This window comes from Setaria viridis, chromosome 5, assembly GCF_005286985.2.
Source record: "Setaria viridis chromosome 5, Setaria_viridis_v4.0, whole genome shotgun sequence".
In the NCBI taxonomy this organism is placed as follows: Eukaryota; Viridiplantae; Streptophyta; class Magnoliopsida; order Poales; family Poaceae; genus Setaria; species Setaria viridis.
Genome location: NC_048267.2, coordinates 40,036,729 through 40,060,995, shown reverse-complemented (window position 1 = coordinate 40,060,995; position 24,267 = coordinate 40,036,729). Strand labels below are relative to the sequence as shown.

The 24,267-nt window shown below is 47.7% G+C and overlaps 3 protein-coding genes across 9 annotated transcripts; 2 read left to right on the top strand and 1 right to left on the bottom strand.

Annotated features, from left to right (window-relative positions):
• The first annotated feature begins 918 nt into the window (after positions 1-918).
• Positions 919-3,276, top strand: LOC117856070 (nuclear transcription factor Y subunit B-3). Its single transcript, XM_034738492.2, has 8 exons — positions 919-1,074; positions 1,187-1,407; positions 1,524-1,653; positions 1,806-1,811; positions 2,338-2,430; positions 2,502-2,552; positions 2,677-2,729; positions 2,950-3,276. The coding sequence occupies exons 2-7, from the start codon at positions 1,217-1,219 to the stop codon at positions 2,695-2,697; spliced, it is 492 nt and encodes a 163-aa protein (XP_034594383.1). The 5' UTR covers positions 919-1,074; positions 1,187-1,216; the 3' UTR covers positions 2,698-2,729; positions 2,950-3,276.
• Positions 3,277-4,836: 1,560 nt separating this feature from the next.
• LOC117856069 (V-type proton ATPase subunit a1) lies at positions 4,837-14,037 on the bottom strand. Its single transcript, XM_034738490.2, has 18 exons — positions 13,735-14,037; positions 12,673-12,717; positions 11,443-11,565; positions 11,212-11,319; positions 10,801-10,914; positions 10,548-10,721; positions 10,223-10,360; positions 9,955-10,062; positions 9,722-9,829; positions 9,473-9,621; positions 8,884-9,037; positions 8,147-8,307; positions 7,291-7,497; positions 7,017-7,200; positions 6,857-6,940; positions 6,476-6,669; positions 6,331-6,390; positions 4,837-5,462 (listed from the first exon to the last, which is right to left on the bottom strand). The coding sequence occupies exons 1-18, from the start codon at positions 13,873-13,875 to the stop codon at positions 5,258-5,260; spliced, it is 2,457 nt and encodes an 818-aa protein (XP_034594381.1). The 5' UTR covers positions 13,876-14,037; the 3' UTR covers positions 4,837-5,257.
• Positions 14,038-17,579: 3,542 nt separating this feature from the next.
• LOC117858030 (interactor of constitutive active ROPs 2, chloroplastic) lies at positions 17,580-23,393 on the top strand. Of its 7 annotated transcripts, none has more exons than XM_034741003.2 (5): positions 17,580-17,721; positions 17,894-18,003; positions 19,342-19,433; positions 20,706-20,844; positions 21,862-23,393. In XM_034741003.2, exons 3-5 carry the CDS (start codon positions 19,411-19,413, stop codon positions 23,200-23,202), a joined length of 1,503 nt encoding a protein of 500 aa, XP_034596894.1. In that variant the 5' UTR covers positions 17,580-17,721; positions 17,894-18,003; positions 19,342-19,410; the 3' UTR covers positions 23,203-23,393. The 7 variants fall into 7 exon arrangements, with proteins under 7 accessions (XP_034596894.1, XP_034596892.1, XP_072149895.1 ...); XM_034741001.2 differs by having other exon boundaries at positions 17,894-18,008; XM_072293794.1 differs by lacking the exon at positions 17,580-17,721 and having other exon boundaries at positions 17,784-18,003.
• Positions 23,394-24,267: the final 874 nt, after the last annotated feature.

Genomic DNA, 24,267 nt, shown 5'->3' with positions numbered 1-24,267 from the left:
GCTCTACAACAATCTCCCAGAAGAATTTTTCCTGCTGCTTCCTCTGGACGGCGCCGCCGCGCCCTTCACCGTCCTAGCTAGCTTGCACGCAGCACGCCCCGCGCCATGGCTGCCCAGTGCCCATCCCCTGACCCTGCTGCGCGCTGTTGATCCCCCCCGGCCACCGGCCGCCACCCCACGTCCCCACCGAAGCCTCCGTGACTCCGTCGTCTCATTGCGGATCCACCGTCAACGTTGGGCCAATCTACAGGCTAAAATCTTTCGGAAAAAAAATCATGGTTTTCCTCTAACCCCAGTATGCTTTGGAGTTAGAGTTGAAGAATATGAAATGTAGCTTGAATTGGGACGTTTGGTTTGAGAAATGAAGTGATTAACATTATTTCACCTTTTTTTTTTGTTTGGTTTTGGGAGCAGAATAAGCTGATTCATCAGTCATCACCAATTCACTGCATCATCCCTCGCAGATACTGAGATACACAGTTAGCTAAAAGCCTAAAATAACGAGGTATAGATTCATCCCACCAAAATCACTAGATGACCGATCATTTCATTCTATATAAAGTGATTTCTCAAACCAAGTAGCCCGTAAAACATTTGGCTGATCAATCATAGCCCGTGACTCCTCGAATTTGCTATAACGATGTTGAAAGATAATCAAACGGTCTATTGGTTTGGCGAATCCTTTTAACCGTGAACTGTTCAATCCCTCAACGAAAATTGAAAAAATTTAAATTTACATTCCAACCCTCGCAAAAGAACAAGATATATTAGTAGAATCCAAAGTTTCCTCATTCAAGAAAAAACTGAAATACAAGCAGCTAAACCCGCGGGTCCACGGGCAGGTTTGGGGGCCCAGCAGGGCCCACTCCCTTCCTCGTCCCTATTTGCAGCCGACGAACGGCCCGGATACTCCGGCCACCTCCATCGCACCCACCCGGACCGCCTCCTCTTCTCCAGCGTCCGATTCCCATTCCCCACCTCTCCTCCTCCCTCCGCGGCCACCTCCCCCCCTCTCTCCTCCCCTCTCTCCCCTTCTCTCCCCTCCTCGCCTCCCCTCGCGCGCGTTTTTATAAGGTACGTACGGCGCGTCGACACGCTGCCCGCCCGCCACCCTCCGGTTTCCCGGCGGCGCCTCTCTGAGCTCTGACGCGATCGATGCCGTGTGGCTCCGTCTTGGTGGATCTAGGGTTTCGGCGGAGGCGCCCGGTCCCCGGCGATGGCGGACGACGGCGGGAGCCACGAGGGCGGCGGCGGCGGAGGCGTCCGGGAGCAGGACCGGTTCCTGCCCATCGCCAACATCAGCCGGATCATGAAGAAGGCCGTCCCGGCAAACGGCAAGATCGCCAAGGACGCCAAGGAGACCCTGCAGGAGTGCGTCTCCGAGTTCATCTCCTTCGTCACCAGCGAGTGAGTTGACACGGCCCGGTAGCGTAGCCCCTCGGCCTTGGATCAGGTTGGCTTCTCTTTTTGTTCTGAGGTGATTCTGATTTGTGCGGTGGCGGCGGCGCCGGTGGTGCTTTCAGGGCCAGCGACAAGTGCCAGAAGGAGAAGCGCAAGACCATCAACGGGGACGATCTGCTCTGGGCGATGGCCACGCTCGGATTCGAGGATTACGTCGACCCCCTCAAGATCTACCTACAAAAGTATCGAGAGGTCAGTGATGGCTCGTGCTCACTGTTGTGTAGATGTGGATCTTCTCTCTCTTTTTCTTCTTTTTTTAATGTTTCTTTTGCATCTGTCTCATGACGCTTCTCTGTCCTCCTTGCATATTCTCCTCTGGGGATGGGCTGGTCTGGTGACTGCAGATGGAGGTATATGATTTTCGTACTCTTATTTAATTTCTCCATCAGAACGTATTTGACCTTTCTTAGGCTGAACTGTATAGTCGACACAACCTATTCAGGTTATTGAACTATAACCCCTCCCTCAGTTAGAAAACCTTTGGCAGTTGGCAGAGGAAATGCGCATAATCAGCTTTGAGGAATGCGAACTAGCGAACATTAACCACCTGAACAAGGCTGGATATATTCTTTTCCTGGTTTGTATGCCTTTGTAGGAATGATACCTGCTGGTTTCTATGCCATGTGGTAAAGGTACCTGCAGGCAATAAACCAAAATTCACAAGCAATGCATTGTAGATGCCAGTTCTGAAAAACTTGCATGGATGATCTATTTGTTTTTGATAATTGCCTATTCTTTGTTGGACTGCTCCGGCTACCAAACAAGTTTCTGTGCTACTACTATGGTTGCCGTGAGCAAGTTAATAATTTCATGTCCTATTTGCATATCCAAGATGCAGCGAAATACTGATCACAATTTTTCGCAAAATTCTGCTAGGGTGACAGTAAGTTGTCTACAAAAGCTGGTGAGGGCTCTGTAAAGAAGGATGCAATTAGTCCCCATGGTGGCACCAGTAGCTCAAGTAACCAGGTTAGTATTTTTAACTTGTATTGGTCTCCTCCTGGTTATTCTTGAAACTGACCTACTCATGTTACTTGCAGTTGGTTCAGCATGGAGTTTACAACCAAGGGATGGGCTACATGCAACCACAGGTAATGTATCCTACTTTTATTTGTTAGTGAAACAATGCTATAGTAAATCTCTGATACTAAACATGTCACAAAATTTCAAACACTAAATTATTTCACTGACAATTTTCTCCCTGTACACAATCAGTATCACAATGGGGATACCTGAAGGGCAAAAACTGAAGACAGCAGCAATTTATGGTAATCTTATTGTTCCCTGAATCCTTTTCTTTTGTTAAAGATTCTGTACACAGATAATTTGCCACATTAGTGCATTTTTCTTTTCATGATAAACACAAATTTGCTACCTCTCCCTCTTAAAATCTGTATCTGTTTATCAAGGGAACCTAAGATGCATATTTAAGCTCCACAGCATGGTTCCTGCTTTTTTTTGTTCTGACAATTGCTTCATTCTCTCCAGTGGTTATCCATGAGCTACGGAAGTCTCTACATTGCTTCCGTGTTTATTAGCAGAAAACCGAAGGCACCTAAAAAGGGTGTTTTAACTTTTTGCTATGGCTGCCTCTCAGATGTAAATTGGCTTCCAGGAGAATAGTTCACCTATAATGGTTTAGGGCTTGCTTTTGTCTGTATATTCAGAATGATTTGACCGTTGCTATTTTGACAGCCTTTTACATTCACAGATCTGTATTATGAAGCATAAATATAATGTAGTAGTCCTAGGCGCAAATAATGGTGATTACCATATAAGTCTGTTATCAGTCTATGCTCATTTTCTGGAACTTCATTCCTGCTAGGTTGTCCCTCTCTTTTTTCTCTTTGCACCAGTTTTATGCACATAGATAATTTTATGATCCATCTATTCATATTCTTGTTACATGCAGTTTTTGGTGCATTGAGTACCTGGGTGCCTCTGGGTTGGCTAATGGTTGTTAGCGTTTCTCCTCTTCAAAGCCATTATCTTCCACCTTTCTCCTCTCGTGTACCCTTCTCCATCGAATTGGTAGCCACGGTGTGCTTGATCCTGTCTTCCACTACCAACTACTTCCTCCGTTTCAAATTGTAGGTCGTTTTGGTATTTTTCCTCCGTTTCAAATTGTAGGTCGTTTTGGTATTTTTAGATTCATAGACTTAATAATTGGGACAAAGGGAGTATCTATAATGGTGCGAAAGGACACCTCTAGCTTAGTGGTTAGAGTACCTGAGTAGATTCATAGACTTAATAATTGGGATGAGGGGAGTATCTACAATGGTGCGAAAGGACCTCTAGTGGTTAGAACACCTAAGTGGTTGAGTAGCACCTAGATTCCCCGTGGAAGCGAATTAAACAAGTATGGAATAAAAAAATTATAAAAAAAATAGACTCCCCGTGGAAGCGAATTAAACAAGTATGGAATAAAAAAATTATAAAAAAATAGGTAGAGGTTTACGCTACTGACTTCGATAAAAAAAACTATCTACAATGGTAACCATGATGTGCTTGATCCTACTCTCTACAACGGCTTCCGGCATTGCTAAAATTGCAATGGAACACCGTCCCATCACGGGAATACATGTTCAACTTTGAAACTTTTTTTTGACCAATGTGGCCGACAATTATTAACCACCAATATATTGTTATCCCAGAGCGAAGCTCTGCGTGGTATTTCCAAGTGATTTACAAAAATACCACCTGCACAACTGAATTGGGAATACTCAAAATTAAACTTTCCATCAGCTAGGTCAATGATGAAGCTAGCAAAGCTAGTTTAAATCTAGGAATACTCAATCGAACTTTCCATGAGTGTGCATATATTTTTAGAAGGAAAAAAATACAAAAAAAAAACCTAACTAGGGGTTTTAGATACCCCATCTCGATTTGTTAGTCTAACACTTGCAACTGTAATAAACTTGCGTGTTCTCTACTTCTCCCTAGTAAAGTTAACCAAACCCAAAATTGTTTGTTATTACCCCTATATGTGCTCCAACATTGCTTAGGTGCTATGTAATCTGTGTGAACCACTCGTATATTTTCTTCATCTCGCACATGGCATTTCTGTTGCATCATTCGTCAATTCTTCCATTTAAATTTAAATTTTGGTGATCCAAGTTGTATTAAAGGATACCCGATGCACGATGGAACGTCATACTTAGACGAGAACCATGTCAGAGGTCTTTTTGCCAACGGGGAATATGAAAATTCGTTAAAATTGCAGGTGCTAGATTGTAACAAATTAAGATACACGTTTTTTTATTAGAAATTAGCTTGAATTTTTATGTCTGCCATTTTCTTTAAATTCTACCATGTCATGGGTCACACATGGCTTGCTAGTACATGAACCTGGACACAGCAGACAAAAAAGCAGCATTTAAAAGAATAATCACAAGGACAACTATTATTTGAATTGTAAAACAATACAGTAAATATCTGTCATGCCTTTCTTCCAGCATCGGCACTAGAATGGCCAAAAAATTGTCTTTTCCATTTATAAGTAGGCGGGGGCAAATCTACATTTCTATGTTTTTTGTTAGCAACTATAATCTGCATCTCTGTTGGAGGAACTGTACGATGAACCTGCCCTCTACAATACTGCCGTAAACTTACAAAACCTCCTCCCGATGCTGTGGCAATCTCAACGACGACTGCACGCATGCCCAGGGAAGAAGTCCGGCGGTCTGACAAAACGCTGTGTATCGGGGAAACCCATCTCGCCCACAAAGTTCCATTACCGTGCTCCAAAAATTTGTAAGAAACGAATTGTCTCTTTACGTGCTGAAAATCACATGCATCAGTCCTCGTCGTCTGCTAGCAGAGCAAATGAAAATGGCTTGAACTTGTAGCCATCCCCATGGTAGAACTTGTTCATAAACTCAACCCAGTGCAGACGCAATGCATGCAGGAAGGCACTCAATGTTTCCATCATGAGCAATATGAAGGCAGTAGCAAAAGCAAAAACTACAAGTCCCCCCAACTTGACGATAAGACTATCATACCTATAAAAAATACAGTAAAGAATGAAGAAGTTAGCGATCATTAAATCCTGTGCAATGCAAGTACGAAAGAAAAGTTTGATAGAAGGATAGGAAGAAGTCCATTTTTGGCCATCCAACTATTGGCTCAGTTTGATTTTGACCATCGAACCGCAAAACCAGGAATCTTTAGCCATCCAACTATTAAAACCGTTCATATTTGGCCATCGGGCGGTTTTGCTGACGTGGACGCCACGTGGCGATGGAGCTCATTTGTCAGCCCTCCTCTCCTCTCTCTCTCCCTTCTCCCTCTCTCTCCTATGCCGGCCCATCCCCCGCGCCTCTGTCCGCCCCTGCGCCTCCCACTGCCACGCCAGTCACTGTGGTTGCCCTCGCCGCCACTGATGCGCAAGACCCCGTGCCGTCGCCGCCTGGGACTGGGGGGCGCCGGTGTCTCGGGGTTCGCGGTGTGCATCAGCCTCCTCTCATGCAGCCCGACTTGGGCAGGCACCTCCGCGGAGGCCACCCGTCGCTCCACCCACTCACCTCCAGCGCCTCCAGCTTGCCGGCGCGGTGGAGGCTTGCATAGGGGCAGCCGCCGCGGGGCCGACGGCTGTCAGTGGAGGAGAGGAGAGAAGAAAGAGAGAGGAGAGGGAGAGGAGAGCTGACAAGTGGGCCCCACCGCTATGTGGCGTCCACGTCAGCAAAACCACCCACCAAAACCGCCTGATGGCCAAATATGAACGGTTTTAAGAATTGGGTGGTGAAACATTTTGCAGTTCAATGGTCAAAACCAAACTGAGGTGATATTCTTCCAGAAGGATATGAGATGCAGACAATATATGGGAAACTAATTGAGAAGTTTGTCAAAGTCAATGAACAAGGTGCTTACCCCCAGGCAAGTAGCAGCAGCTTCTCATAGAAAACTGTTGACAGCTCTGAATGTGCCAAGCTGAAACCAACAAAAAGTACACAGAAGTGAGCAGTAGAACTGGGAGAAACTAAAATTTGGTAGCAAAACATCACAAGAGGCAAACCTCAGGGCCCAAAGTCGAAGATAAGATGCAGTATTTGAAACTGCACCAAGTACAAACTCAATGGAATGTATCATTTGATGGACAAAAACTTCACTGAAGTTGAAATCATCATGACGTGCTCGGGCTGAATCAGGTTCAGAATCTGGATCCATTTCAGATGTCCCTAGGAAACGGTAGGTATGCCCTTGAAATCTCTGCATCCATATAAAAATTAGTATTCACCTTGCTTAAGCAGAAAAAGTATTTCAATTTAGTTATCATAAGCATTGATCCTTTACTTGGAATTTTTTGAGAAATTTTGGGGATGACCTAATTATAAGATTTGGCATGGGAAAAAAGAACATTATGTGTTTTCCAAGTATATTTTCCATATCAATATACCTCTTTGTGAAGTTTCTTCAAAATAAAAGGCTTTGGGAAGAGCATCCATGGAACAGCTACCAAAGCCAGAAGCAACAAAAGTATCTGAAAGGGAAAAGCAGATAAGTTGAACACATAAGGGATGTTAGAAATACAGAGAAAAGAGGCCATTTTATTGAACCTGGAGTTCCTTTTGGCCCCAAAACAGTTGATTTTCTCCAAGATCTCCAGCAGGATCAAGGAACATGTATATCATCACGTGATAAAGATCAGCTTTAGAGCCCGTGCACCATTTGATGAGAATCAGGAGTGCTAAGTAACCAAAAAGGCTATTCAGAAAAATCATCTGTGGTATGAACTGATACCTGAAAAAATGCGAATAGTTAAAAGTGCTGCAATTTCCCCTCTTTGATTCAGATCCATCAGAACAGAAGATACAAAAGAATATACAATACCTTATGTCAAGGGCATTTCCATGAAACCGCGCATCAAAATAACTTAACACAATCCCCAGGTTCATCTGGGCAACACCCATTAGTATAGACATCTTCATCTTCAACGAATTTAGAAAGGGTAGCTCAGACCGACTTCCACGCCAACTTGGGTCCACCCCAAAAGGATAGGGATCACGGACTTTGATGAGACCAGCAGTATGTGCATCACTAAAGCACACAGGTTAGGAGTTAGATTTTATACAGAATAAAACATTTGGTACATGGCTACGTTGTTATATGATAACAAGGAGGTCCACATTACATTGACTACAAGCCACATTCAGAAAAAGGAATAAACAAGTGGATAAAGCTCTATAGACCATCAACACAACTGGCTACAACCGAGCAATAAATATGCCTCCCTAGGCCATAAAAATACTTCAGACAATGCATTAAATGAAACTCACTAGCATGATTTATGTAGTAGGGGCGTACAATTGAGGTCAAAATTTAAAACGCTCGCGTATTAAGAATGAGCGACGACATGTGTCTAATGTTTGATGCACATAGCTCTTTGGTAGTACAAAAGATAAAGCTATATACTTCCTGTAATACAACATGTTTAGCACATGGACTGTATACTCTGTGATAGCAACATGGGGGCAAACTGAAGATACAGTGATCACTGTCCTGGCAAGAGACTGGGACCCGATAAGGCAGGGATTTCGATCATCCAGCAACCAGCAAAACAGAATAACAATTAACAATAACTGAGCTTAGGCAGGATTTAAACCATTTTATTATTCCTCCATCATTCTAGAAACTTCAGAGAACAATTGTCTCATTAACACTTAAAGACATCAAATAGCAGACATACCTGCAGCTTTTTTCTCGGCATTCATACGCAGATTTGCCAAATATATGAAACGGAACTGAGAAGAACTCATTGTATATAAGGCCACAGTATATTGAGAATATTGCCATCAGAAGAATGACATATCGTCCACCAAATGCCATCTCCATAAAGCTGCCAAGCTTCTGAAATAAGTTATGGACCAGAGGTTACCGGAAGAGGTTAAGCAAACTCGCATCACAATGTGGAATAAAAGGCAAGATGCCAAGCTCAGATCAAATTTCTCAAAGACACACTAAAAGCAACTAATAGCTTCCAAACTATATCATATTTATTAAGGTATTTTTTAATGCACAAAATTACTAAAACTTGAACAGACAACTGTCGCCAGAGCCAGAAAGCCCAGAACACCTCTTCACTGCGCTCCTTGGGGCAGATTTGTCACGCTGGATCCCGTATACATTATCAGAGGAATTGTCTACTAGTATGCAAATATATCATGACTAAATAGGTTAAATGCAATGTTTCTGAACGAGTACTGTGCAGGTCCCTTGTGCCTTTATACCACTATCAGAAACAATTGGGAGTAGACTCTTTTTCCATTTTAAGAATATTATTCAGGTGCTCAAATTCCTTTGTAATATTTATTGGACTAGCTATAGATAGGAGAAACTATTTAGCACAAATAACCCAATACATGATTTGTTTCTAGTGGCTATGAAAGGAAAGAAAGAAAAGGGACCAAGTTCAGCCAAGTATACCTGTGAGGAGAGTTTCTTCTCACGAAGTATAAGAACCAAAGCTCCTAGTAACAGACATATCCCATGACCCCAATCTCCAAACATAACAGCAAAAAGGAATGGGAATGTCACAACAGAATATACAGCTGGATTAGCTTCTTGATATCGAGCAACACTGCAACAAAACAAAATCAAAATCAATTCACTATGGAAGGTTCATGGTGAACAAGCATTCCTCTTTCATAAGAGAATGGTAAACATGAAAACAGTCCCAGACAAAAGCAATTCACATCAAGCACAATCAAATAACCACTAAGGTTTCAAGAAATAATCAGCCTTGTAAGATCAACAATACTGAAAGATCTAGGAAAATGCTGAAGACTCAACAACCTCAATCATGTTAACTTTAAAACAACATAAGAAAAAAAATGTCCTGGCAAAGTAGCAATTAGCAAGTATACTTGATTTCCAAAGGCAAATAATTTGTTAGCATCTATTGGTAGTTACAATTTGCTAAGCATTTACTGACAACTATAAGCAAGTCCCAGAAGGCAAAAGATTAACAAAATACAATTATTCATCATGCTGAGTTTGGCATCTAAGTACATACCCATATGCATCAACAATTTCCTGGAAAGCGTTGGTAAATTTATCAGTTCGGAAATATGTAGGTGGTGATTCCATAGTGTCCATCTCATGAAATATTATTCCAACTTGTGAATTGCTGTGAAGTGTTGCACGCTGCAAACAATCCTTGATCTGAAACACAAGTTGGAAGTAAGAAACATCTTCTAAAGCTTTTATTCTGAAAACAAAAATGAATGGCCACGACGATTCAAATAAATGTATAGTTGCTGACCTGAGATTTAGCAAATATAGGACACCATCCTTCTCCAACAAGGCATTTCTTTGTCACATCAAAGTTTAACATGTTCAGCGTGTCATATACAGCTTTCTCCTTTTTAACCTAAAAGGATTACAAAAATGTTGTGATTCACAAATCCATGCACTAGCCAGAAAAAAGGCCATAGACCTTTTAGGGGCGAAAAGGTACAGAAATAGAAAATGAGAAATTGGTATTTACTTTATTACCATGATTGTCCACCTCCACAATTGTGATCCTACTGACTCAAGAGCTTTGTTTCTGTGCTGGATTCCAGCATCCAAAGTAACTTCCAGGTCAGAGAGGCGTGCTGATACCTGACAAGTCATAAAATTGTAAGTTACTACCATTGAAGCCTCAAATACACTCCAATAATATAGCAATATACAGAATCAAATCAAATCAAATCATGCATTGCATTTCAAAAGTGAACGAATGAATTAATGAACTAGTGTGCCAAAAAGGGAAGTAAAATACCTCATTGAAAATCTGTCTCTGCTTCATCATCTCCTCAGGAACAGGGTAGCAACTTGCTCCAAATGAATCACAAATCTTTAGTATCTTTGCTTTTGCTTGTTCCCCAGAAAAGAAAACTACAAAAACAGTTTTCTCTACCTGTCAAAATGTTAAAATATTATTCAGAAGTTTTGAAGGTACCAATATGCATTGGTTATGGCAGAACAAAATCAAAATTGAAATAGAGTGCAGCTAGTGCAATCAGTAATAATTTGAGGCAAATTTTGCAATGCATTTAAATCAATAATCAACAGGAATTAGCAAGGGCAAACCATGATTATCAGACCTCTTCACCAGATATGGGATCAGTTACAGGTTCCCCTGCAGGCGCCTGATTGAATAACATATTTCCTCTTGTAGCTCGGAAAAGCATCCGTTCAAAAGCCAGTGCCTTAGACTTTAATATTATCCCACTAACAAACCTCACCCCAGAATTTCCAGAAGATCCTTGATGCACTCCCTGGGAACAGTTTGGTTTATTACAATGGAACAGGAAAATGGAATGATGCTAACTTTATGGATCAGAGCCAAAATAAGACCTGTTCGAGCAAATAGGCATTTCCCTCATCCACTTCCCTGTCATATATGTTTTCATCTAGCTCCCGCTCAGCTGAAGCTGCATGGTTGTGAGAAGAAGCAAGGATGCCACCTGCCTGCAAGATGTTGTTTGAGAAAATATGGAGAAGAAGAGAAAACACACTAATTCAAATCAAAGTCGGTATTTTACTGGCAAGTGACAATAACTATAGAAGACAATTATGCTTGGCAAGCAATATTACAGTTCATAATGCTAGAAAAGGCAACTGTCATTAACTATACCGTATTTTTCTGGTATGCTTCATTTGTCCATAAGAAAAATCACTAGGGCTATCATTAGAGTCAGATCTTCGATCTTCCGTAGGAAGTACATGGATTGAAAGTTCAATGTTTGAAAAGAGTCGAGACACAACCTTGGTCAAGACAAGCTTGAATTCAAGAAGTTCATTGTATGTCTGTTGTAACTTGTCACTGTTGGTATTCATCTCAAGCAGTTCATGCTCATGCTCACCCAATCTTGCCTGGAGAATAAACAAGAGCAAGTGTTTATTTTCACTCAAGCGAACTATTTATTATCAATTAAATCAGCTACTAAAGGAAAAAAAAAGGCAGAATTTTTTGGGTTAAAAAGATGACTGATGCACCTCTAGCTCCTCCAGATCAATATCAGGTTCAAGTGCAGGTCGAACTGAAGATCTTACACCTGCCTTGTTGATCTGATCACTGAAAAATCTTAGTTTACGTGACATTTCTGCACATCTCTTTACCTGCAGGGAAGTTATGCAGGTTTGTCAATATAAAAAAGTTACTCAGCACCAGATATCTTTTTTTTTCATTCTAGATGGGATCAGGGTGTTGGTGTCATGAAAACTCGATAAAGGAAAGCAACAGCCCAGATAATAATTTCCATTATTGATCACTTCATCATTCTAAATCTAGCAAGAGAACTTAATTCCATGACCATACTTCAAAAGGCAAACTTCATTGGAAACAATAAGTTCCATTACTGATGACTTCATCATCCTGTTCCAATTTCCCATCATCTACTCAATCCGTACTCTGTGCCATGAGCATACGTCACCAGGCAACTTGATCGGGCAAAGACTACTCACAATACCAAATTTATATAATAGTACCATAATGCAATGAGCATGTATTTTTACCCCTTCCCCAACAAGAGTCATGCCTTATTTATATATCATAATTCTTGTCTATTAGCTGCTTCCAACACTTTCCAGAAACAAAAGGGAGAGAATCAGTCTCACCCATTTGATAGACTAATTCAATTTGATCCTATATGTTATACATAATTGTCTTATGAAGGAAGAGCAACATTCATAATTAATATTCTGAAAGTGAAACACCCGATCCATGATGCTTGTTGGTACTGGTACTAAAGAACTGAACTATCATGATCGATGTGTCTCCAAAATTAGGGAGGGAGGGGGGACTTAGCTGACGTACTTATTTTTCAGGGAAAGAAACTAACAAGGATACAGCTCCTAGCATGGCTAACAGCAAAACTGCTTCCTATTTAATGTTTCTTGTGTTCCATTTGAATCCAAACAAATCAAAAGAAAATTAGACAAAGGTTTCTCACTATGTAATTCCGTTGTAATGCTCTGACTTGTTAAAACTTAAGAAACTAGAAATCTGACTGCACATCGAATAGTCTGAGCTAACCAAGGAGGCTATCTGAGTAACACAAACATAACAGCCAAGTAAACATCATTTTTAACAAAGGGAATAAATGAATGAAGACTAAAACAAAATAAAATATGGTTAAGGCATTTCTGTAGTAGAATCAGATAGGTGCATGCAAGGTAAGGTTGTCGACACAGAAATGAAATGAACAATACGGTAAGCTGGAATACCTGGTTGACAAATATACGCTGGAAAGGACTCTTATCCTCGTTCAACTGCAGCAGATAATAAAAGAAATCAGCAAAATCCATTATGGCAGTGAAACAGAAACAGACTTTTAAATTGAATGTAGGCTATATTTTTTTCTCTATAATGGCACAATATACAGCAACAAAGTTTTTTACAGTGAGATCATAACAACGAAGTCAAAGAATATTGCCTCTTTCTTTGAATATAGCCACTAGCTGAAATAATTAACAACAAAATAATAAGTTTTGAAGCCAACCGGAGTTCTCATTTTCCCCCAGAAACAACATTGCAACAAACTAACAACGCACCTGATTCCTCAAAATAAAAATCAAACAGAATGATAACAGGCTGGTACATATAAAGTTTATAAACTAAGAAAGTAAAAAAGCTTTATCCATACAGGGGTTTGAACACCCACTATCAAAATCACATAAACTTTGTTACTCATTTCATTGAACCAGTATATCAGTATGACTTGATCTATTTCAAAGCATGCAACTATGTGTTCATGGTATCATCAACAAAGAGTTGTCTTAACCCTCCAATAATCCGTTTCTGTGGACTGTCACAAAACATACAGTGCCAGTTCGTTTGCTTACAGTGGCTAAGTTCATATAGATGGATACTATGAATATTCAAATGAAGCTAAAGCACACTGATCCAATCCCATGCTTGCCATGAAAACCTCTGTGGCTCTACCACATTAGCCCATTCACGTGAACCTGAGGGCTCAATGAGACTGCCGGGTTCGTGCCCTGTGATCTAAAAGAACTTTCCACACTAAACGATAATCACAGCTGCCCAAACAAGCTCGAACGTGAAACACGCGCCAAACCAGGATCCAATGACACCCGTGATCAAACACTAGCCCTGCAATTCGAGCACGGCCTCGAGCTAGATCCAACAGACCGCAGAGCGCGACGCGCGCAAGCGGGGTCGGGAGAGAGATCACGACTCCCGAGGCTGGATCAGGCAGATCCGAGCGAGAACGCAAGAGGCGGAGAGGCTAGCGAGGAGCGGCGAGAGCGAGGAAGGGAACTCACGTCCTTGAACTGGAGGAGACCGAGCTCGCCGAGGTAGGTGACGGCGACGCGCGAGCTCTCGGCGGGGATGATGAGCTGCACGAAGCACATCTTCTCGGACCGCAGGTGGTCCATCGGGGGCAGCCGATCGAACACCCCCATCCCGCTCGCCCGCCGGAGCGGAGCGCGCCCTCCCGGAGCTTCCAGAAGGCGCCGCGAGCGCGAGGAGGACGACGACGCGGGGCGGTGGTCGAGTGGCGCCTCAGATCTGAGGGGGTCGGCCTAATTCTGTTCTCCACTCTATTCTACGAGTGCGCAACTTTTTTTTTTGAGGGCGCGGGGGGGGGGGGGGGGGGGGGGGGTGGAAGGGGGGCGGGGGCGCGGGCTACGAGTGCGCGACTGCCATGACCCATCGGGGGGACGGGGAGGGAGGGAGGAAGCGGCTCGGAAGGGAGGCGCGCCGTGGCTGGCCCGTGGGCCCAAGCCTGGGTGGGCGCGGACCGGCCAATGTTTCGTTCGGTTGGTCGCTCGGCCCCCCGGGTTTGGTGGTTTTTACGCGAGTGACCTTGTCGGTCCCAATTTTCTCGGACTGGGCCTGCCTCTTCATTCATGGCTGGCTGCTAGACGACAGACGTGCATGGAACGCAAAGCCGCAGACCGAGCTAGCGCGCGCGATCCGGATGAGTTGGGCCTCCCCTAAAAAGAGGTAGTGATCTTGACATGGCGGCCCTGTTGTGTAACCTGGTGGGCGGAATATATACGGGCCGTATCAGATTCATATGGAATTGGTACAGCCCATTTGCAGAGTTTTGCTCGAGAATTCCGAACCCGAATCTGGCTGCTCGATCTGTCGGAACGATGATTTGGCTTGATCAAATCTGAAGTTTTTCTTTCTTTCTCAAAGACCAATCTGAAGTGTTCTCCGACGCAAAATCTGTGAGAGATTGGTCGCGCAATTTGAAGCGCCCATTCGTACAGGACAGAGCATTCTCGATTTCGACGTCTAGGTTTGCGCGTCCTCCAAGTTACAAAACTGCTTTTGCAGTGTCTCGTCACTACGTAGGAGTACCAGTTAAGTTTTGAGTTGGGATTCTTACGGGTGCTGTGTAGTGCCAGTTCACAATCTCCGCTGCTCCCACCGATTGACCATGACTATTTTGTGGCTATCTTAGCTGCATTCGGAAGACAGGGCTAAACTTTAGACCTGTCATATCTTAGCTGCATTCGGAAGACAGGGCTAAACTTTAGACCTGTCACGTCGGATGTTCGGATACTAATTAGGAGGACTAAACGTAAGCTAATTACAAAACTAATAGCAGAACCCTAAGCTAAATCGCGAGATGAATCTATTAAGCCTAATTAATTCATCATTAGCAAATGGTTACTGTAGCATCACATTGTCAAATTATGAACTAATTAGGTTTAATAGATTCGTCTCGCGATTTAGCCTAGGGGTTGCGCAATTAGTTTTGTAATTAGCCTATCCGATGTGACAGGGGTTAAAGTTTAACCAGTGTCTCCCAAACACCCCCTTATCCATGCTTCCAGTCCAAGCACAATTCTCACTTTCACGGCTCTAAGTGAGAACATTCTTTTCACCACTCATTCGGCACCTCTGCACTAAACTGGCGCCAGTTTTTCTTCCTCGTCTGAACGGAAAACCGCAACCGCAACGTCAAGTCAGAAAAGGCCCGGACTTGGAACCAGATGTGCTGCTGGAACCGTCTGCGTAGCCTCTCCCGGCCGGACGGGCGATCGGCTCGCGAAAACGATGCGCGATTCACCGATACAGTGAGCTGCGTAGAAAGACGACGCCACGCACTGTACCCACACCCACTGGCTGGTCGTCACGGAGCTAGCTGCACGGGGGCTCGAGTCTACAGGGGCGCGACGTCTGATACCGACCCAGCAGCGAATGGAAGCCGCCTCTCGCTCCCGACGTCGACGTTCTACGTGACGCCGACCGTCGACCTCGAGCACATACGCATGATAGTGATACGCAGCACGCCGGCCGTATCGTATCTCTCTTCCATTACTCCGGTGGTTGCTAGCAAAGCGTGGGGAGGCGTCGGCGTCGCGATCGCGGACGCCACGAGCGGGGGCGGGGGCGGGCGTATTGAATGCGTTTGTTCGTGCGCTGCAAGCGCGAGCGGGCGGTGGGCGGCGACGGACGGAGCTGGATGTAGGTGTCCATCGAGCAGTGGATACAACGGCAAGCAAGTTAAGTACGACGCGTACCCGCCGCCGGCAGCTGCGTCGTGGCCGACGCGATCCTGTGCTGAGGATGGAGACCGCGGCCAGGCAGACGGAGTCGCTTCCGGATATTATCGTCTCAACTCGCAATCGATCTCAGGGCCTGTTTGGTTTAGGATTGCTTATAAATAAGTTGCTTATTTGCTTATTGTAGTTGTTTATTTATAAGTCTAGGTATTTGGTTTGCTTATATGATTAGGATTGACATATTTGCCCCTGCTATCCATTTTCCTCTACCCCTGAAAATGGCCCAGCTCCTACCCCTTGGTTTGGGCAGCGGCGGGTGCGAGTGGCGGGCGGCCGGCGGCGGGCGCGCGGAGCGGAGGCGGGCGGGTGGGAGCGGCGGCGGCGGGCGGGAGCAGCCGACGGCGCGGGAGGAGGAGCAAGGAGATCCAGCGGGCGGCCGGGCGGGAGATCCAGCCGGCGGCGCGGGAGCGGGCGGCGAGCGGCGCGAAGGCGGGCGGCGAGCGGGCGGCGGGCGGGCGGGAGCGGCGACGGGCGGCGCGGAGGCGGCCGGCGGGCGGGAGCGGCCGTCGGCCGGCGGAAGCGGCACCAGGCAATCCACACGGGAGAGAGGAGAGAGAAAGGGGAGAGAGGAGAGAGAATGAGGGTAGGAGTAAAGTGCTCCATAAGCAACTATAAGCAACCCAAAAGTTGCTTATTTGCTTATGCAAAAGCAACTTATAAGCAAGTCTATAAGCAAGAGTGTTTGGGTCATAAGCAACTTATTTGCTTAAATATAAGTTGCTTATTTATAAGCAAGGCTAACCAAACAGGCCCTCAATGCGTTTCGGACATGTTGAATCAGTAAGCACGGACTTCGATGCTCAGGCACACTTGCCGGGCAACTTCAGCGCAGATCGGTGCGTACGCATGTAACTTCAGGTCGGTACTCGGTACATCTCGGGAATTCACCCGTGGATTCACGCCCGTCTGTAACTAGCGATACGGCCAGCCCCGGCGTGCTTTTTCCGAAAGGATGGCTCGTCACAGGCGCGATGGGACTCTCCTGCGACAGGGTTCACAGGCGCGCTGATGGATCGCGTCGGCGTTGGCGCCTACCTGCGTACCCGGGCGATCGGGGCATGAGCCGCCGCTGCCGCTGCACCCGCGCGCGCGCGAATCGCTTGTACGCTAGCCACTGCACCGTCGCGCGCGCCTGCGACGACGAGTAGTGGACTATTGGTCCGCGTCGAGCGCGCTCGGAAGTAAGATACTTGTCGTGTTACGGACGCGAGCCGGGGAGGCTCTGGCTCCCTGCTCTGAGCGGTCTCCTTGTCGCCCACCCGTGTGATCGCATCGTACCGGTGGGGCATCGCCGGCATGCGCGCCGGAGCGCTAGACAGCTAGAGCACAAACTTGTGGATCCGCTGGTCCTTAATTTGTGGTGGTAAGAATGACACTGTAGATCTAACAGAAGAAATTAAACTGCTGCTGGTTTGGATTTTGATCTGGAGCCGTAGCTGTATTTGCCATCCGGGACGTGTAGATCGCGGAGAACACTCCAAGAAGCAGAGCGTTGGAGCCCTTGCCTTAGCTTTGATCACGCCGTTGCCACGTGACGTGTTGCAGTGCCAGCGTCTACACGCTTTACCATCCTTTGAGCCGTACTCCACAAAGCATCATCGGTCATCAAGTGGACAACAGGGGTCGGTCATTATCCGGGATCAGCATTCAGCGACCTCTGAGGGAGCGCAACGGCAACATCAGCGAGCGTTGAAATTCCGGGCAAAAAATATTGCCGAAAATCATCAGGTGCGGATCCAGATATCTCGCTCCCATTTGATTTTCTCGCACGGGAGGCCGAGCGCGCCCAAATGATTGTTCTTCGTCTCGCTGCTGCAGCCTTCTCAGAGATCCTGACGACATTGTCTGGTTTTCTGCTTACTTAAAAAAGATGACATCCTACTTCGCCTGTGAAGTGCAGGTGACTCCTATCCACACCTCCGTCCCCTTCGGGCAATGGCTTCCATAGTTCCATGTCTCGGAGCATGATATGAAGGCGGCGAGGAAGAGCAAGGAGAGACGTAAGGAGAGGTGAGGTGAGTCTGCTTCTTCTTTCGCTTGCCATGTCCTGAATCCTGAGCATTCATCTCATCGCACATCATGGGCGGTTGCGCCATGCAAGCATGGTCGACCAATCAATCAGAGAGGCCCCCGAATGCTTGCTTGCGTTGCCACCTCTCTGTTGGAACTTGGAACTGGTCCAAAAGTTCAGAGCTACTTGGCCATCCGGTTCAGCATGCATTCCTCGTTGGAGGAGCCATCCCCAGTTTCACTTTTCTCACAAATTAACCTGTCAAAGTCTAGCACCTACTACCAGCTTCCTGGTCTAGCACCTACTCATCTATCCAGGTACAGACAAGCTGTAAAGCTTTGGATCATCTCCAAGCCTTTGTCTCATGGTCTCCACGCATCTGAAACCCCAGCTCATGGGCGTGGCTATCAAGAGTTAGTTATCCAGAGGTACGTAAACCCAAGATAGCAGCAGCAATAATACGTGTCTCTTCTTCCGGCTGTTGTTGTAGTGCTTCTGTTAATCAACAAAAAGGTTACCGTATCCAGGGGCGTGGTTGCCAATTTGGCCATCTTAACAAGACTCCAACTACTTATGCACCACGCATGATTCCAGGCCGCGGTGTCGAGCGTGTGTGTGGGCGGGCGGCGCCGCTGCTTTTGTGCGTGGGGCGGCGTTGAGTAAGGGGAAAGACTAAGCGAGATCGAGAGCGAACAAAAGAGGAAGCCGTGGAGTGGTGGATTCTCGCTTGCTTCAGGCCTACCTTTCTGCAGCCTTAAGCTTGGTGGTTGTAGTGGCGCGCGTATAATGCGCTATCCTCCGCCGAGGGGCCGACCGGGCCATCCATGTCCATGCCCGTGTTGGCCTCTCCCTCTAAAGAGCTCTATACTTGTAGTAGCAGCGATCGTGGAGCATGACGAGGGCCTAGCCATTTCGCGCCCGTGGCGAAGCTTAAAGAATCGGATTGCGCGCACGGCGAAGCTCACCATGTGTCCCCCGGTTTAAGGATGCCAATTAGTTGGTGCTATTTGTATAGAGACCGTCCACACACGGCTGTCCCTGTCGTTGGCTAAGTGGTTGGAGGACTAGTTAGTGCCAGATTAGACGGGCAAGCCAGCAGCCAATTCCTCCGTGTTGTCCATTATTTAGTTGCTTTGCCTTTGCGCGCGTGAAGATAGGTGCAGACAGAGAGAGAGAGAGAGAGAGGTAGCTGCTAGCTCCGCCGTCGCCATTGCAGATAGCTCCATAGCTCGCCTGGCTTCCCTGTCTCTCCTGCCGCGCCGCTTTAGCAGCAAGTCCATGACGGGGCGAGCGGGAGCTAGCTGACGATCCCGCTTTGGTGTTTTGTCCCCTTGCAGCTTTCCTCTTGGAGCCGTGGTGGTAGAGCGGCGGCTCTGAGTCTGAGCTCCGGAAATAAAGATATCGCCATGCAGGCGGCGGCCAGGGCAAGGTTCGTCGCATTTGCCTCATTTCATTTCATTTCATCCCGCTTCCATGCTAAATTCCATGTGCCGTCTGATGATTGCTGCATATGCATGCTTTGTTTATTTTCTCTTCTGCATCAATCCTGGCGATGTTAGATTCTCCCCTCCAAGTCAATGTGTTGCATATGCACCGTGGTTTCTCTCTCTGATCTGGTCTTCACTCTTCAGTTTGGCCATTACCCCCATGTTCTATTTCAGCACGCACGAGCTATGAGCCTATGGCTGGACACGTCTCACGAAAGTTCATGGAGAACTGTTCATACTCATTGGTCATCGCTCAATGATAACAAATAAAAAAAGAACAAAGACTCCGATCACCCACGGTTGCTGCACTGAATTTACCAGCGGCGAGCTGTGAGATGGAATTATGCGATTGGGCGGCTCTAAACTACGCTTTCCCCCTTTTATCGCCATCTGTCTGTCCTCCCTTTCCATTTATTTTTATCTTTTCACGGAGCCGAGGAGGAAGCGACCAAGTTTTCAAATCAGTGCCGCATGTGACCGTGACTGTTCGCAGATAGCTCCATGCGCAAGGGCTGTCCCGTTCTTGAGCTCGGAGCCAAGGAGGACAGGCAGGTCCACTTGTTGCCTAACCCGCATCTGTAAAGCAAAGCACTCCCCCCCTCCCTCATCACTCATCAGTCATCGCCCTCTGCCCTTTTGATCCCGCCCGTGCTTGCCTACGCGGCGGAGGAGATTATGTTAAGCTAATGCTGCGGCCCCCCTTTCCTCGGCTCCCGTCCCAGCTCGGCGTTGCTCCTCCCCTCCTCTTCTTGTCGGCCTCTTGCGCTTTCCGGGCCTCGGATTCTTTGTTGTGCTCCCCCATTGCGTCTTGCTGCTTCTCCGCTTTGCATCTGGGTTGAGCTGGAGCATCGATCCGCCTTGCTCAGCGGGAGGCGGCTTCAGATACAATCCACCGCGCTCTTTAGTTTGGTTCCCCCATCAGAGCTTTGAATCAGTTCTACTCGATTTGGATTTTGGAGTCTCCCAAAGCGAAAGTTTTCCCCTTTCTTTTGGCTTGCATTTGGCATTTTTGACATGAGGAGCGCCGCTGAAATTTCCTCCCTGTTCTAAGCATGCTATCCTTGAACAAAATGCATTTTCTCAAGTTGTATACCAGCAGCAACAGCTCCAGGTAATGTTGCTGCTTCGAGTGTGAGCTAGCCTTGCCTGCCTTTGTGTGATTCTTGAGGTCCTCTGATTCAACCTGACGCCGTTGTTTTCTTTTGGCTGCAAAGGAATGGCTCCGTGGAACACCCCACTCGGACGTCCTCCCAGGGAAGCAACAAGGCCGGCCGGACGGGGAGGCTGGCCGAGTCGCCCACCGGACTCAGCCTCAAGGTCGACCGCCGCTCGCCGATGAGCGCCGAGAGAGAGGTAACTGGCCAAAATAAGAACCCCTGTTTTGCCGTTCTTCCATTTCAGAATGCGGTTTCAATAATTTCGCCTGGAGAAAAGATAAAGCAAGCTTCTTTGCTGCTGTTTGGTAGTACGTCGGTGGTGTCAGCACCGCCCAATTAAGTTCGTGACAAGATTTTGAAAGACTGTTAACTGCGCTTAAATGAGTCGAATTTCTATATCATTTCTCATGGGTTCATGTGATAAGACAGTACGGCTCGAATTATATCTGTCTATCTCTGATACCCCCTCACTGAATTAGGAGCAGTTGGGTCTTCTTGCTCTGTCTCACTCGATGGAGCAAACTGTCAATTGGACTGAAAGCAGCCGTATTAGGTACCCAGCTGAATCAGATGGTCCAGGACATTAAATGGCTAGCAAATCCTTCGAAATAATTGAAGCTCGTCCGCGTGTTACTACCAAACTGGTTGATTAAGATAGCGGTACCAGTTCTGCTACCAATCGTGTCTCTGCAACCAACGGCAAAACAGGCGTATCTGATAGAACTGACGCAAACTCTTGTTCGGGACCGGGAACCCGTAACTGACACCGGTGTGTGGTTATTCTATCTGCACTGATTATGATCCTGACAAACGCCCAGAAAAGTAGGCAGGCTATGTAGGTAGTTGCATATTTTAGGCACACTGTGATAGGTAGGTTATCTGTTCGAATGTGCCATCATGGCATCATGCTGGTCTTTTTCTCGTACAAGAACACTAATCAGGATTACCAGCTAGTATTTGGTAGCAAGATCATTGGCTAATTGCCAACATTTGAGGAACTAAGTTTTTGTCTGGATACTGGAGAAGGGCTAGAAAACGTGAACAACCAGCCGCATTCTCACAACCACCACTACATTGGTTAAGCACACTAGTGTCACTGTGGAAATCAAATCACCACCATTTTTGTTCTCCAAATGAAGCTCTAGGAGTACTACTGTTACCATAAGTGATATTGTCGGCATTAATTTGTCCTTTCATGCAATGAAATCACCAGAAAAGGAGGCCACCGACGACGAAGCTGTCAGAGCTGGAGTCCCAGCTGTCGCAGCTGCAAGACGAGCTCAAGAAGGCCAAGGAGCAGCTCCACTCCTCCGAGGTCTCCAGGAAGCGGGCCCTGCAGGAGGCCGACGACGCCAGGGCCCAGGCCGCCGCGGCGTCCGCGCAGGTGCGCAACTCCGAGGCCCAGCTCGCCGAGCTCTCGTCCGCCGAGGAAGCCCGCCTCCTGGAGCTGCGCCGGCTGTCGCAGGAGCGCGACCGGTCGTGGCAGTCGGAGCTGGAGGCCCTGCAGAAGCAGCACGCCGCGGACTCGGCCGCGCTGGCCGCGGCCATGGGCGAGGTGCACCGCCTCCGCGTGCAGCTCGCCGCCGCGGCGCGCGCCGACCACCGGCAGGACGTGGTGGAGGCGCTGGCCACCATCGACGAGCTCAGGGTCAAGCTCAAGGCGAGCGAGGAGGCCGAGGCGCAGGCGCGCGCCATGCACGAGGAGTGCAAGCAGCAGCTGGAGGCGAGCCGGGCTACGATCGACTCGCTGCTGACCGACGGCTCCAAGCTGATGGACTCCTTCAGCCTCGTGGTCAAGGAGCTCGAGGAGTCGCGCGCCAAGGCCAAGGCTCTCGAGGAGGAGATCGCCGAGGCGTCGTCAAGAGCCGCCAGCGAGCGCTGCAACTGCTCGGGCTCGGAAGCCGCCGAGCTGAGGTCGGAGTTGGAGGCCGCGGAGGCCAGGTATCAAGAAGAGAAGATCCTTAGCACCGTGGAGACGCAGTGCGCGTACGAGCTCATGGACCAGATAAAGACTGAATCCGACCTGCGGCACGGCAAGCTCGCCGCGGCACTCGAGAGCGCCAAGTCCGAGGTCATCTTCCTCAAGGCGAGCCTGTTCGACAAGGAGTCCGAGCTACGGCGCGCCCTGGACGCGAACCAGAAGCTGCAGGCCGAGGCGAGAGCGGACACGTCGGCAGACGCGCTGAAAGAGCAGCTGCAGGGCGCGCTGCAGGAGAACGGGCAGCTGAAGCAGGAGCTACGCCAGTACGAGTCCGAGAAGGGCTCCGCGACGGCGAGGACGCCGGAGGCCGACGCGGCGGAGGCGGCGAAGAAAGGGGAGATGGAGACCGAGCTCCGCCGCCTGCGGGTGCAGGCCGAGCAGTGGCGGAAGGCCGCGGAGACGGCCATGGCGCTGCTGACGGTGGGCAAGGGCGGGAACGGCAAGGTCGTGGAGCGGAGCGAGTCGTGGGAGGGCGGCAAGTACGCGGGCCTGTGCGAGGACTTGGAGGACGACGCGGCGGCGAGGAAGAACGGCAACGTGCTGAGGAGGATCAGCGGGATGTGGAAGAAATGAGGGGCGATCGGCCAGCTGAGCGGCGGCGGCGGCGTGGCTTGTACCGCTGCTCCACGGAGCCCTGGGTCTCTCTGGTGTAATTGTTTTGCCGGGTCGTGTGGTGTAAAAACATAGAGTGCTGTACTGGTTGGGGTAAAACATGCTCATATCATAGCTGTATTATACAACGTGGAATATGGAGGATCAATTCATCCGGGTGTGACAGGTCGTGGTAGGGGTCACTTATAGTTGCATTGAACAGTGATTAGCCATCAAGAATTCGAGTTGATGTTTTTTTTCCCTTTTGAAAATGGAAATTCCATTGATTCTTATCCACATCAATTCACTGTTTTCATGAGGAGGAATGGCGCTGCCCATCCAGGATATTCTGGTCTTTCAGTTTGTAGCGTGCAAATGAGTGCTTCGGCCCAGTTCTTGTGTGCATCTCGGCCCATGCGTCGGTCCAATTTGCAACTATTGACGGGCTTACGGCCCGCATCCAGCAGTGATGTAGCAAAGGGCCCAATGTTTTTCCTCCCAAAAACAAGGGCCCACCTAATGTTTTTCATCATCTCCAACGCGCACGCACGGACGCCCTGATGCCCATGCCATCCATCCATCATCACGAAGCGTATGATATGATGGTACTCCTACCAGACTAATGCTGCTACCCACCCAGCTCTCAACTTCCACTCGATCAAAAGCAAACACCCAATTATTCTCCATCATAGCATGATTCCCTAGAGCAGCAATGATCATTCGTTCTTTCGGCCGAATCGTAGACGCTCCAGGGCCAGGGTCAGTGGGTCACCGCTCATTTCGGGGCTTCGTTGGAGCAATCACTACGGACGAGTAGCCGTAGCCGAGCAGCCGTGCACTGCAGCAACAGTGCTATGAGCTGAGCATCCTACAGCACGTAGCTCCCCACACACAGGCCTCGACCCGGCCCCCGCACCGGACCTTGCAGCCTTTTCAAGAGGAGCAGGAGCGGAATCGAAGCGCTCCGCCCCCACACCTGCAACGTCCTGTCAGATGGCTGCGTCTGATCGATCCAAGTGGATGCAGGCGCCCCGTCAGCAAACAGTG